This window comes from Humulus lupulus, chromosome 2 (genome assembly GCF_963169125.1).
Source record: "Humulus lupulus chromosome 2, drHumLupu1.1, whole genome shotgun sequence".
Classification (NCBI taxonomy): domain Eukaryota; kingdom Viridiplantae; phylum Streptophyta; class Magnoliopsida; order Rosales; family Cannabaceae; genus Humulus; species Humulus lupulus.
In genome coordinates this window covers 187,519,152-187,534,266 of record NC_084794.1, presented here as the reverse complement: position 1 = coordinate 187,534,266, position 15,115 = coordinate 187,519,152, and the positions used below count along the sequence as shown (strand labels likewise).

General features: G+C 37.0%; 1 protein-coding gene across 4 annotated transcripts; it reads left to right on the top strand.

Annotated features, from left to right (window-relative positions):
- The first annotated feature begins 3,471 nt into the window (after positions 1–3,471).
- On the top strand, positions 3,472–12,788 carry LOC133818810 (F-box protein SKIP16). 4 transcript variants are annotated; one of them, XM_062251875.1, is made up of 6 exons: positions 3,472–3,844; positions 4,505–5,233; positions 5,827–6,045; positions 9,007–9,232; positions 9,607–9,816; positions 9,966–10,949. In XM_062251875.1, exons 1-6 carry the CDS (start codon positions 3,641–3,643, stop codon positions 10,289–10,291), a joined length of 1,914 nt encoding a protein of 637 aa, XP_062107859.1. In that variant the 5' UTR covers positions 3,472–3,640; the 3' UTR covers positions 10,292–10,949. The 4 variants fall into 4 exon arrangements, with proteins under 4 accessions (XP_062107859.1, XP_062107858.1, XP_062107861.1 ...); XM_062251874.1 differs by having other exon boundaries at positions 9,607–9,828; XM_062251876.1 differs by lacking the exons at positions 9,007–9,232; positions 9,607–9,816; positions 9,966–10,949 and adding exons at positions 11,902–12,008; positions 12,454–12,788 and having other exon boundaries at positions 3,478–3,844.
- Positions 12,789–15,115: the final 2,327 nt, after the last annotated feature.

Genomic DNA, 15,115 nt, shown 5'->3' with positions numbered 1-15,115 from the left:
CAAATTCATATATTATCATGTTAATTCACTTATTGCCCTCCAGGCACGCTAATCAAGGTCTTGAACCTTATTAGCAACTTGGGGTGTTACAAATGGCGTGCTCGGTGATAGCGAGGTATATGAATAACGCCTCACTGTCTACCAATTTGGAGATTCTAGATTTTTGGAACCATATGTCATATTGTCTTCTTTTAATATCTTCCATCTCCAAAAGGATATCAACTTCAAGTTTAAGATTCTCAGTTGAAGGATTATGCCTTTGAACTTCAGTGAGGAAATTAGTAAGGATCTAGATATGATCATAACAAAATCCAAAAATCTTATTATTCAAATGTTTCAAAGATTTGCTCGCATTGTTCAATTTCACCACTAACTAATTTTTTTTTAATCCTCTAACCTGACAATTCTAGGCTTCTTTAATCACCTCCCTACATTTGGGGTCCTCACACCAGGCATTAAGCAAACGAAACGGTCTTGGGCACAATTCTAAATCCAAGAGCATATTAAGTATCAGATGAGACTGATCATGAATGAATAATAGGCAAAGTTGAGACCCTTGCCTCTGGAAAGGAAGTAATCAAAGAGGAGTCACATAGAAGTCGGTTTAATCGTTCCTTAATGAGTGAATCTAGATTCTGTCCATTGGTCAAGGTAAAGAAAAAACCTGATCATCCATGATCAATAGCCCCTGTATTGTAAATGAATTCTCTGAGTCCCTGTCCTCCTGACATAGTAAATGGGTGACCCCCCATTTTCTAATCTTCCTTGATAATGCTATTGAGATCATCCATATATACCCAAGGATTCGAGTCACTCTGAACAACCTCATATAAAGATTTCCAAAACTCGTCTCTTTTTACCCTCACAAGAGGACATAAGTAAAGAAACAATTCTAGCATGGCCATTTTTCAACGAGATCAAATTGAACTGAGATAAACGTTTTGTTTGTTTGTAAGACTATTATCTAAACACATTTTTTCCACATGAGAGATAGGCCTCCCGACGTACCTGTCGCATCTATAGAGACAACTCGAAGAAAACCCATTCGTCTCCATAATAGGTTCATATCATAACTTTTTTGTTTTGTTTCCATAAGAAAAAAACACCCGAGTCCTCAAACCTGAGGAGAGACCGTAGAGCTTTGATTGTATGGGGTTGGCTAATCCTCAGTAATTCCAAGTCATAATTCTCGTTAGGTCACAATGGGAGTAACTCCCTATCAGCGGTAAACTCTGCAACCCCACAACGTAATAGGGAAGCCCATATAGGGCACATACAACTCCAATACAAACAAGAACCATTCATGGGGTATTTGTTTTGAGTAGTTGAGTTGCTTTGGAAAGTGTAGATGGACTTAGGATTGAGGTAATATTAAACTCTTGTGTACAAAATGGTTCACTTTACCCTTAAAATACATGTGTAGCTCACACAAATTATTAACTTTACTCTTTTAAAATTTGAACCAAACATAAGAAAGGATTTAGATTCTCATTCCCACCTTTAATTTACCCTATACCAAACACCCCCTCACGATATTGGGGCATTTTCATAAGGAATAAAGAAGAAAAACCCAGATACAACAAATTCTTAAGCTCATTGCATCCTAAAACACAGAGAAAACCAGAGAAAAACCCAAATAGAATACCATACAGAGATAATTCTCAAGCAGGTCCAAAAACAACAAAATAGATGTCAAACCAACAAACACTAGATCTCAAATACAAACAAAGGTCATATTCGAGCAAGGAAAAAAATGACACAACAAAGGGAAAAATGTAGTAGAGTCAGGTTGAATACTGTAAAGATAAAATATGCCTTGAAAGGCCATTACCAGACCAAGCCTCTAAACAATGGAAGAATAAATCGTCATTGTCCCATGGATATCGACAAAATAGAGATCCTAGCGGAAAGACGAACACTTGACTAAGCAAGAAAGTTCCAGACTCAACCAACTAATACCCAGTAAAATAAACCCAGGTCCTGCGAATAAAGTTTCTCAAGTTGAAAAGCCCCAATCCTCTTTATTAAAAGATAAGAGTTCCAGGTCCCTCACATGCGAAATAACATGTCATCCGACATTGAAACATCTTTCGAAAAATAGAGACCATCGTGAATCAAGAAAAAAGTTGTGATTCCTAAATATCACTGCTAGCCAAAACCCACCATGAGTCACGAAGACTATTGTTTGATTTGTACGGAGAACATTTAAAAAAAAATGTGGTTTATGCTTTATGTTATTGTCTTCAAACATAAAACGAAAATTGATAGGTGCTTGGCTGCGTTAATGGTGGTGGCAACATTGAGGTGGGTGATTTGCCGCTGCAGGGAGGTGACACTCTATTATCATGGGCAAAGAAAGAGAAGAGTTATGGGAGGGGCATGTGGGTCTAAACTGAAGTTGGTGACACATTATTTTTCCAACGGGACATTATATTTTCACTGAAAGATTGATTAAGATATCCTATTTTTAATAAAAAATTATATATATATTAAAGTTTTTCTTTTTTATATTCCAAAAAATACATATAAATAATATATATTTTAAATATTTAAATAAAATAAAAAATATATATATAAAAATTTGTTAAAGTAAAAGTTTTTTTCTAAAAAAATTATGAAAACGGAAAAAATAACATTATTAGAATTGACAAAAAAGAAATTGAAGAATATAAAAAAATATTGAGAAAAAATATTAAAAAATAATTTTTTATAATTAATGGGGTACCTATGTTTTTTTGGGTGCAAATATAAGTACATTTTTCAATGATTAATAGAGTTGACCTGTATATATTTTTTAAATATGGGGCAACAGGAATAGAAGCTCAAATTTTCTTCACAAAATTATATGTGAGAAATACCAATTTCTTTTAGAAAAAAATAATACCATATTTAATCTAAATATTGAAACTTATCCATATTTTAATATTCATTTTAGACCATCACATAATTAGACTTTGAGAAAATATAGTAAATGGCCAAAAACAAAAACATTAAGAAGTTAATGTCTTCATTTTTAATTATAGAGAAATAATAATTTTATATTGTTGATTACTTAAATGATTTTTTTTATAATTTATTTATTTAGGAGCGTATAATTTTAAAATAGTGATATATATTAATTTTGTTTAAATAGTATATAATTTTATATTATACTATATACATTTTAATAGTAATATATAATTTTATTAGCATAAGATATATATTTTTTAATAATAATTTTATAAGTTTTGCTAATATATGTATTTTATAATATATTATATTATTTAACCATCTATAAAAAAAAATTAAAATAACTTTAAAATAAAAATTAATTAAACAAAACCAATATACATATCAAAATAAAAAACAAGATTATTTACTTAATTTCGTATAACCATCATTTTGCACCTATTCTAATGCCAAAATAGGTCTAAAATTGTATTTTTGAAAAAGTTTTGAGATAGTCGTGTTAATATAAAATCAAGACAAAAATGTCATAGTTACGAAAATCCGCTTTGTCTTGGATGATCAAGTGTCACTGTAGCACCGATTGTGAATGTGTAGTGTACACGAGGGAGAATACATAGCATAGCAGATTAATAATCTTCGTTTTAGACATTACGAGTAACTTTCTTACCAGAAAATCGCAGAGAGAGAAACCATGGGGTTGGACTCGTTGGGTGATCTCGAGCTTAACATAATCCTAAGCAACTTAGGAGCTGAAGACACCGCCAGAGCTTCTTGTGTCAGCAAGAAATTGAGGGCATCCACCTCCGAAGACGTTCTTTGGTCCCATTTCTGCGCCGAAGAGCTTGGCCTCTCTCAGCCCCTTGATCCTCTCGGCAATCCAGTCGCTTCTTTCAAGGTATACAAAATGTCAGGAAATGGAACAAAATCATGTTTTTATTTTCGCTTCTACTTACTGAATTTGTGTAGTTTTGGATATATTGTTATACGTATTTCTATGGGTAACTATGTAGGTTTGTGATTTTGGACTCTGGGTCGGTTTCATTGTGTTCCCAGTTGATGGAAAAACTGTTGAATTCATATCTGGGGTCGTTTGGGGACATAACTGTTTAATGACCCATCGATTTTCTCACACCCCAGTTGCGTGTGAAGCTACATATTTTGTCACCTTGCAATGAATTTAGTTGAAAACTTACTATTCGTCAACCTCAATAATGCCTTTTGAGATATTGTATTGGCTACCTATCTTTTTATTCTTCCCCTGATATGTTTTTGTTCTACAGTGACAATTGATGTCATTTTATCTTGACTTTGGTCTAGCTCAGGTTCATCAGAATATAGGTTAAGGTTTTAAAAAATACACTATTTTAGCATGTTGTGGGACTTGACTTCTTGACAGAGTTGAGAACTAGACTAGGTTAATGACACATTTTGGTTTCGTTTTTTTTTCTTTGCTATAAATTTATTTATCAGATTTTGCTTAGCTGCTTCAGTAGTATTAGCTTGAAAGAGTATCCCTTGACATTTAAATTATTTTTTCTGGTTCTGTCTGTCCCAGGTATCTTATCGATTATGGCGTGAATCGTTTAGTATGTATCCTTGGTCACTTGTTAGGCGAGTTCATAAATGTTGGGGAAGACTTAGAAACTGGCTGACACTTAACTTTCCAGAGGCTGAAGCTACACTTAGAAAGGGGGCATCAGAATCGGAGATTCAAGAGTTCGAAAGAATCTTGAAGGTGAAATTACCTCTCCCTACAAGGATCCTCTATCGTTTTTACAATGGCCAGGAATTTAAAGATGAAGATTACGCAAATGATCTCTATGGTAGTCCATTGGGCCTCATAGGTGGTTATACTTTCTATAATCGCTCTGTAAATGTGTACTTGTTGCCATTACATCAAATAATTGCACAAACAATTGATAACAGATCTTATCCTGGTTTCTCTGGAAAATCAAAGTATATCATTGTGGCTGCTTCCTCCACATTAATTCCCAAGTTGTTTTTGCTAAACTGTACCAATGGTCAACTCTTTGTTGGCACCAAGAATCTTTCAACTTCTGGAGAAATGCTTCCTTGTGTGCCAAAGGAATTGATCAGGTCGGTGCATGATCTTGACGCTGACCAACAGCAGGATGCCATGTTGCTGTGGTTAGAGGAGCATGCTAGCCGCTTGGAAAAAGGAATCATTAAACTTCGTGAAGGGAAAAAACCCCGTAGTAATAGTATCAATCAGTTTCCGGAAGAACCTCCCTTATGTAGTACTGCTGTAACCTCTGGGGTGCAAGTAAGTAATTGCATTAAGCTGATGTAAATAATCTTCTTTCAGTTTCATTGTATTTAAGTATAGTAATGAAGACATTGTTTATCCAAGTAAATGCATAAAAATCATTGTATGTAACAATCTTAATCTGGATGTTATAAAAATCATAGTAATGAAAACCTTTTTTTTTAACAAATTTCTTTCATTAGTTTTGTGGTGAATTTTATTTTGAACTGTGCAGGTGCAAGGAAGAAATATTAAAATATATAATTTTACCATTGAGTGATAAAAGTACTTGTAATTTTATTTTACTTTTTATATAAAAAGGGACTTTAATTAATAGATGTAGGAAGAGAAGTACAGAAGATGATAACGAGATGATAGAGTATTATCTGAAATTACATCCAGAGATGCCAATATCTAGAGTTATGTAGAAGCTTTATAGTCAAGTGGGTGGGGGTGGATGGGTGTGTGCATGTTAAAAAACTTTGGTTACCTTAAAACTAGTGAGAGTTGTTCTGAGTTTGTTGTTTAATTCTTGTTGTTATGATTACTGTAATCTCTATCATTCATTCTATCGTCCACAAAACTTACTAATAATTGAATATTTACCATAGGTTCGTGCTTCTGCTGTGCTTATTCCAGAGTTTTCGAACCTTCAAGATTTTGAGGAAAAATATATATTTACCTATTCTATCCGCATGTCCCTTCTTCCGGGAGGATGTAATGTCAATGGGATGACATTTGAGTCTTGTCAACTGTATTGGAGACACTGGGTCATTCATGCTAATAACCAAGTAGTGTCTGATGTTAATGGTGAAGCTGTAATTGGAAAGGTACAATTTAGTGCAACTTACCTTAGATTAACTGTCCTATTTTTTATTGTAGATTCTGATGAACTTTTCCTTTTTAACTACTGGAATGAATTAGTTAAAGAATATTGTTAGAATATATTAGCTAGAAATTAGGATTAATTGTAATTATCTTAGTTTCCCAATTTCTCAACTAGTTTCTTAGTTTAGCCTTTCTAATTTTGTATAAATACATGTTATTTACTTGAATAATATACACAATTGATTCACCAGTTTTTACATGGTATCAAAGCAATTCGATTAAGGTTTGAGTTTTGAAATTAAGGTTGATCCCAAAATTAGTGTTTGTGTTTGAGTTTGGTTCTTTATTTATTTTAGGGTTCCTTTTTCGGTAACCCTATTTGGAGTGTGTTTTAGTTCTCACTACCCACATAGAAGGATTGCCCAGCCGCTGATCGTCAAAACCTCGAAGTTCGGCCATCAGAATCGCCGCGCGTGAGCCTCATGCGCCGCCCTTCACCACCACGATCTTCCCCACGCGCCGGCACATGTAGGTGCGTCCGGCTATGAATCTGACAATGGTCAGTTTCTGCTCCTTTTTCAGCCCTCCTCTGTCCTCTGTCTCCATTGGTTCTTCTTCGTTTGTGGTTTGGTACTTTCGTGTTTGGGTGTTCTTTCTTTGTTCGCTTTCTGCCTTGTCTTTTTCATTATTCGCTTTTGAGATTATGGTAGAGACAAAATCAGATCCAAAATCAGCGGTTGTATTTGATGTGGTTCCCGTGATGTCTAAAATCATGGACCATAAATTGACTGGTTCGAATTATTTGGAATGGAGTAAGACGATTCGAAAGTATTGACAAAGATGATCATTTGATTGATGATCCTCTAGAAGAAAAAGATGATTCAAGAAAGATGTGGCTACGGGAGGATGCTCGCTTGTTTCTTCAAATTTGGAATTCTATTGACATCGAGGTAATTAGCTTGATCAATCACTGTGAATTGGTTAAAGAACTAATGGATTACTTGGAAATTTTGTATTCTGGAAAAGACAATCTATCTCGTATGTATGATGTTTACAAAGCCTTTTATCGTGCGGAGAAACTAGATCAATCTCTTATGAACTACTTTATGGCATTTAAGAGGGCGTATGAAGAGCTTAATGTGTTGTTGCCATTTAGTCCTGATGTGAAGGTTCAACAATGCCAGCGAGAGCAGATGGCTGTCCTATGCTTTCTAGCAGGACTCTCATCTGAATTTGACTCTGGAAAGGCACAGGTTCTTTCTGGTTTTGATGTTTCCTCTTTACAAGATATCTTTAGCCCTGTTCTTCGCACGGAAACTACTCCATCTGTTTCTCTTACTCTTAATAGTGCTTTGGTTAATTGTAATAATTATGAACCGTGGAAAACTTCTACTCCAAGTGGATACAGAGGAGGCAATTCACAAGGACCTGACAATCGAACACCGGATTTCAGAAGCATTATGTGCAACTATTGTAAGAAACCAGGCCACACCAAGTTTGAGTGTAAGAAGCTACAATTTAAAAATAAGCAAAAACACTCCGCTAATATTGCAAACACTAGTGATGCATCTGACAAATCGGTCGTTATTTCAGCTGATGAATTTGCTAAGTTCTCAAGGTACCAAGAATCACTTAAGTCATCATTTCCTTTTGTCACTGCGATTGATTCAGGTAAATCTAATGCGTGCTTTCTTTCCACATCCTCAAAATGGGTCATTGATTGTGGTGCCACAGATCACATGATAGGCAATTCGAGTCTCTTTTTCACTTTTCAATTTCATAGTCTCACTTCTACTGCTGCCTTAGCTGATGGGTCATCATCTTCTATTCTTGGATCTGACACTATTACTCCTACACCTCTGCTTATTTTGTCATCAGTTTTACACTTACCTAATTTATCATTTAATTTGCTTTTTGTCAGTCAACTCACTTGTAATCTAAATTGTTGCATCTCATTCTTTCCCGATCATTGTTTATTTCGATCTTATGACGATGAAGATTATTGGTAAATGACATGAATCTAGCGGCCTGTATGTTCTTGATCCATTACCAACTTTTATTGCTTGTCCGAGTGTCGCTTCTGCTTGATGCTCATTGTCGGTTGGGCCATCCATCCCTTTCTTTGCTCAAGAAACTTTGTCCCCAATATAGTAAGGTATTTTCATTAGATTGTGAGTCATGTTAGTTTGCCAAACATCATTGTCTTAGTTCGAGTCCTCAAGTCACTAAACGTGCTAGTGTTTCTTTTGAATTAGTTCATTCTAATGTTTAGGGTCATTCTCCTATTTTGCCTAAACCTGGATTCAAGTATTTTGTTACTTTTGTGGGTGATTATTCTCGTGTAACTTGGTTATATTGAATGAAAAATCGTTCTGAGTTGTTTTCTATATTTTGAGCATTTTGTGCTAAGATTAAAAATCAATTTAATGTTTTTGTTCGTACTTTGCAAAGTGATAATGCCAAGGAATATACATCTGCTCAGTTTCACTCTTATATGATCTTTAATGGCTTGCTTCGTGAAACTTCTTGCGTTGATACTGCATCCCAAAATGGTGTAGCGGAACGTAAAAACAGACACCTTGAAATTGCACGAGCCCTCTTGTTCCAAATGCATGTTGCTAAACATTTTTGGGTCGATGTCGTTTCCACAACATGTTTTTTTATCAATCGCATGCCATCCTCTGTTCTTAATGGTGAGATCTCATATAAAATTCTTTTTCCTAGTAAGTCATTGTTTCCAGTTGCTTCTAGGATATTTGGCAGTATTTGTTTTGCTTGAGATGATCGTCCACATGTCACAAAATTAGATTCTAAGTCATTAAAGTGTCTTTCTTGGTTATTCTCGTCTTCTGAAAGGGTATAGATGTTATTGTCCTAATCTTAACAAATATCTTGTCTCCATTGATGTTACTTTTGTGGAAAACACACCTTATGTTTTGTCTTCATCTACTCCTACTCATCAGGGGGAGGACGATGATTTGTTGGTATATTCTATCACATCTTCTGCCTCTGACACATGTTCTGACGAGTCTCCTGTTCCTCCACCTGCCTCAGCCACAACTCCTGACATGCCTCTTCCTCCTATTAAAGTGTACTCCAGGCATCCACCTCTCGTTTCATGTCCTGCACCTGCTTCTTCGTCATCAGATCCGGACCCAAGCGATGATCTTCCCATTACGCTACGTAAAGGTAAACGCCAATGCACTTATCCTATTTTTTCTTTTATTTCTTATAATCACTTGACCTCTTCTTCTTTCTCTTTTATGCTTCCCTTGATTCTATCTCGATTCCTAAAACTGTTCGTAAAGCCATATCTCATCCTGATTGACATGATGCAATGATAGAAGAGATTAATGTTTTAGATGCAAATGGTACTTGGGACTTGGCTGATTTACCTTCAGAAAAACGGGCCATAGGGTGCAAATGGGTATTCACGGTTAAGCCCGATCCAAATGGATCAATTTCTTGTTTGAAGGCCCGTCTTGTTACTAAGGGTTACTATTCTGATACTTATTCTCCTGTTAGTAAACTGACATTTGTTCGGCTGTTTATTTCCATGGCAGCTACTCATCATTGGCCTTTGCATCAGCTAGATATCAAAAATGATTTTCTTCATGAAGACCTTCAGGAAGAGGTGTATATGGAGCAACCTCCTAGGTTTGTTCCTCAGGAGGAGTCATGGCGAGTCTGCCGTCTTCGAAAATCTTTATATGATTTGAAGCAAAGTCCCCGTGCTTGGTTTGGTAAATTTAGTCAGGCTGTTGAGAAATTTGGTATGTTGAAAAGTAAGTCAGACCATTTTGTGTTCCATAAACGATCAACTGTCGATATCATTTTATTAGTTGTGTATGTGGATGATATTGTTATTACTGGAAATGATACTAGAGGAATCTCATCTCTTAAATCTTTCATTCATATCCAGTTTCACATGAAGGATTTGGAGTGCTCAAGTATTTCTTGGGAGTTGAAGTCACTCGGAGTAAACAATTTATTTTTTTATCTCAAAGAAAGTATGTACTTGATTTGTTGACTGAGACGGGAAAATTGAGAGCAAAACCTTGTAGTACTCCAATGAATCCTGTTGTGCACCTTACAAGAGATGAGGAACCATTTGAAGATCCTAAAAAATATCGCAGGTTGGTTGGAAAGTTGAATTTTCTTACTGTGACTCGTCCAGACATTGCGTTCTCAGTTAGTGTTGTCAGTCAGTTATGTCATCTCCAACAATTCATCGTTGGGCAGCGTTAGAGCAAATTTTGTGTTACTTGAAGGGAGCACCAGGACGAGGTATCGTTTACACGAATCATGGGCACACTCATATTGAGTGTTTCTCAGATGCAGATTGGGCAGGTTCCAAGGTAGACAGAAGATCCACTTCAGGTTATTGTGTCTTTGTTGGGGGCAATTTGGTCTCTTGGAAGAATAAGAAGCAAAGTGTTGTGTATAGATCTAGTGCAGAATCAGAATATAGGGCTATGGCACAATCTGTGTGTGAGATAATGTGGATATATTTTTTTTTGACTGAAGTAGGATTTAAGACTTCATTACCAGCAAAATTGTGGTGTGATAACCAAGTTACTCTTCATATTGTCTCAAATCCTGTGTTCCATGAGCGAACTAAGCATATTGAAATTGATTGTCATTTTGTTCGTGAGAAAATTTAACAAGGCTGGATCTTCACAGGATATGTGAAGATTGAAGAACAATTAGGGGATATTTTCACAAAGGCTTTGAATGAGGTGCGGGTTGATTATCTTTGTAACAAGCTAGGCATGATTAACATTTATGCTCTAGCTTGAGGGGGAGTGTTATAATATATTAGCTGTAAATTAGCTATAAATTAGGATTAATTGTAATTATCTTAGTTTCCTAATTTCTCTCCTAGTTTTCTAGTTTAGCCTCTCTAATTTTGTATAAATACATGTTATTTACTTGAATAATATACACAATTGATTCACCATTTTCTACAAATATATTATTAAGAACTATCAGCACTTAATAATACAAGTCATTACACTAACCTTAGTAACTAAATTATTACACAAAATGTTTGCTTTTTCATTCTTCAATCTTGTAATCTTTCTTAGGTGATGTATTATTTACTTAACAGTAAACCTTCATGGTAGAAGTATCAAATTTGATAAGTTATGAAGTTGAAGATGCATTTGCATATGGTACGCTCAGAGTTCCACAAGGCTAAGATGTTTACATATGCAGTGCTTTTGAGGAATAATCAAGCATATGCTTATATTTAACCTCAGTAATAATTATCCTATCGTAAGATCCATAAACCATTTAAGCTAGCAAAATTGTTGTACATAATTCTGAAATGTTGCACGAATTATTTGTCAGCCCTGTCTTATATAGTTTATTGTGCAATGCACATTAGGTTGATTGCATTTTATGGCTTCTTCACATTAATAGTTATGAACAAGAACTATATAATTTGTCAAGATAAAGTTCTAAACTAGATGCCTTGGCCACTCAAAACTAACTCAAGTAGTTGGGTGTGTGTTGTGTGTTAGAGGTCTGGAGTTCAAACCCCAGCTCCGCTAATTAACAAAGGGGCAAGGGGTAACTACCAACTATTTCTTATATATATATATATATGGAAAGATGCACTGTGGTGTTCCCAATTCATCTGGGGTTTAATGAGCTGTTTGCAAAACTGGTGTTTTGCTGATTATTTTTAGATCTTTTTCAATGGTCTCTGAACTAAACTGACATATACATTAGCTTTATTGTACCAGTTGTTCTAAAGACGAGCTTAAACTCTTGTGGAACTTGTAGATGTGTAGATACATCGTTGCATTCTCACTTTGGATAACTTACCTCTTCACTTGTTATGTGTTTTGCAGTTTCCAATACTGCGACCAGGTGAAAAGGAATTTGTTTACGAGAGTTGCACTCCTTTACCATCTTCCGAAGGTTCTGTTGAAGGCTATTTTACTTTTGTCCCTGGCAGGTACGCCGCTTACTGTTGATAAAATTTATCCATAGTTTGAACAAAAATGAGGCTATTAATCATGAGCCCACTTGGTAAACCTACTCAACTTTGTTTGATGTGTAATTGTGAAGAGCATCTTGGCCTCTTAGCAGTCTTTCCCATTAATCATGAGCATCCTGATCTCAAGAGTCTTTCCCAAGCAGCTTTGTGTGAAACTTAGCAGAAATAATTGCGGCTTGGTTCTAACCGCAATGGAGAAGTAGGAAAATAAAATAAGATTTTTTTTTCTGGTTAGCTGGTTGCAAACTAATAGAACAATCGTCCTCTCTTTACTTTTGAACTTGACGAAGGGCGTATCTTGTTACCAGGCCAGTGATTGCTTATGGAAAGACAAGGTTGTGGTAATATTATGTTTAGTAATGTAAAATCTTACAATTTTTTTTTTTTTTTGGTTATTTTTCAGGTTGCAAGATCCAAAAGGCGATATGTTCAGAGTAACTGTAGCACAGTTTCCCCTTCAACTACCAGACTACATTTACTAAATATACTAAATTTGCAGGGGTTTAAGACATCGCAACACCATGTCCTACATTCTGTTTTTTTTTAATTAATATTTTATTACACTATCTTTTTTTTGTCAAGTCTCCATCACTGCGAAACCTTTTCTTGGCTGTGGTATGTGTAATTGTGAAGAGAACTCTGTGTAGTTATTGAGGCACGTACCAGTTTGATTGAAATATTTATATTTATATATGTATATAAACTACTGCAGGAGTGATGAAATAAGTTCTAACTTTATTTTGTTTACAACATGTCGATGGATGATGTAGTTATAGGAGGCTTCTCACAAATTTTTGGAATTTCTTGTTGCACAAGCATGTCAATTTTGAAATAAGAACGCAGGCAACAATTTGTTTAAATCATGATTTGGGCATTTTAAATTATTCAAAATTTTCTTAAAACTTTGTCGAACATTCCCTATAATTACACTAAACCGCCATGTAAAAAAAAATAGATTGTAATTTATTTGGGCTATTTAGGATTTTTGTTTCCCGAACTATGACCAGTGCATTACTGTGCTCTTTGATTTTTTTTCGAGCTGTTAAAAATTATTTTCGAACTATTCAGTGTTGTAAAGTGGATTTTATGTGACTAACAGATTGTTGACTTGTCATTGTCACGTTAGCACTATTGTATAATTTAAAATTAAAAATATACATTTCTTATCAAATATTAAAATTAAAAATATTTCAAAATCTCAAAAAAAATCTTTTTTTTTCTTTTAAATTCTTAAAAGAATAATTTTTTTTTTGAATAAATTCTTAAAAGATTAATTAAATAAAATTGTTAAATATTAAAATATTTGAGTGGACCTCCTGGCAAAGTACCATCTAGGCAACCAGTTGGTGTGCCACCTGTACACCCAGCTGGAGTGCCACTTGTCGACCCAATCGGTGTGCCTCCCGGGCACCCGGCTCATGTGGCGCAAGATTCGCTAGCTGGCATGCCCCCCGTGCACCCAGCTGGAGTTGGAGCCCCACTGTGCCACAAGATCATGGCAAGGGTAAGATCGACAACAACCCTACTCCCAAGCAAAAGAAGGCTCGTCGAAACCCCGAAGACAACCAGGCCTCGATGCCAGCTAGTAAGGGTAAACGCCTAAGTGCCCGAGGACACCGCCAGGCCGTCAGCGCTCGTGGAGCCCAGGGCGTTCCTCCCAGGCGCGTTAGTACGGATCGCGTGAGGCCCGGAGGTGGTGTCCCCCCAGCACCTCGCCATCACCACAAGAACAACGACCAAGGAGCCAATAGGCAAAACACCTCCGTTAACTGAGAACGTGACATCAACATCTCAGTTAACAATGAAAACGTTGAGTTCGACGAAGAAATGGAAGTAGCATACCCCGAAGGCAGTGGTGCATTCCAAGACCAAACTGACCTACGAGAGGGCCTGAATGCTCGTAGGTGTAACAAGGCTTTCGAGCGCAAACCTGGGAGGAAGGACCAGTCAGACCTTCGAGACAGCCTCAATGCCCGAAAGAGGGATAACCCGGCATAAAGTGCCAACCAAGACCGTGACCCCCTCCGCACGGAGTTAGAGAGCTTGAAGAGGAAAGTGCTTAGAATGGCCCGACGTCAAGGCATGGCTCTGACTCAGAGGACGAGGAAGAGGAGCCATGCGCTCCTCACATTGTAGAAGTTGCGTTACCACGAGGCTTTAAGATGCCTGCCATCACTTCCTATGATGGCAATACAAATCCCACCGACCACCTTTCGAAGTTCAATAGGTTGATGTCGGTGCATCGCGTCTCCGAAAATGTCAAGTGTCATGTGTTCCCGATAACCTTGATAGGACCAGTAAATGAATGGTTCAAGAAGCACAAACCGAGATCCATTCATTCTTGGCACCATCTGTCGTCTTCCTTTCGAAGAAAATTCATAGCTGCTCGGAAGGTGAGCTTTGAGGTCAATGCTTTAGCCAACATAAAGCAGGGACCATTCGAGACCCTCAAAGCTTACATCAAGCACTTCAAGGAGGAAGATGCAAGGACCAAGAGGGTCGACGAAGGCCAGTAGCTAATTGCCTTACAGGGAGGTATCCGTGCGGGGTCCCCATTGTGGGATGACCTTCAGCGGAGAGGATATCGAAGGCTCGACGATTTCATCCGTTGGGAAATCAGCTGGGAAGATGCCCAGATTGGAGCATTTGGGGGGCCCGTCGCCTTTCCCGCTTCGACAATGCCAGGCCCCGTGGCCTCAGGGACCGAGTATCCACCCTACGCTCTAATCCAATTATCCTGCCAGCTGGCTTTAGTGCCGTGCCACCCACTGGTTTCAGTGTATCTCACACAGGATATAGAGCAGCACCCACTAGATACAGTGCTTATCAGCCTGCATTCAGTGCTAAAGTTGCTGCTCCATCCCAACTGCCCCACCCAGCTGGACCCCCAGCAGCAGTAGATGCGGGGGCAAAGGCAAAGGTAGAAAGCCCAAGGGAAATGGGACAGTGTAGATAGGACAGGGAACTGCCCCCGATGAGAAGTATATCTCGCAGTACTCTGAGTATATTGACCTAGTGGACTCTCGGGAAAACATCTTTATGGCCACTGAACATCACGTTCATTA

What these genes read in the sequence shown, in the direction of transcription:
- LOC133818810 (XM_062251874.1), top strand. Translation starts at nt 3,641, where the DNA reads ATGGGGTTGGACTCGTTGGGTGATCTCGAGCTTAACATAATCCTAAGC. An exon ending in GTGAAGCTGTAATTGGAAAG is followed by an intron (nt 6,046 to 9,006) that starts GTACAATTTAGT and finishes CCTACTCATCAG; the next exon opens with GGGGAGGACGATGATTTGTT. An exon ending in TCCCATTACGCTACGTAAAG is followed by an intron (nt 9,233 to 9,606) that starts GTAAACGCCAAT and finishes TTTCCATGGCAG; the next exon opens with CTACTCATCATTGGCCTTTG.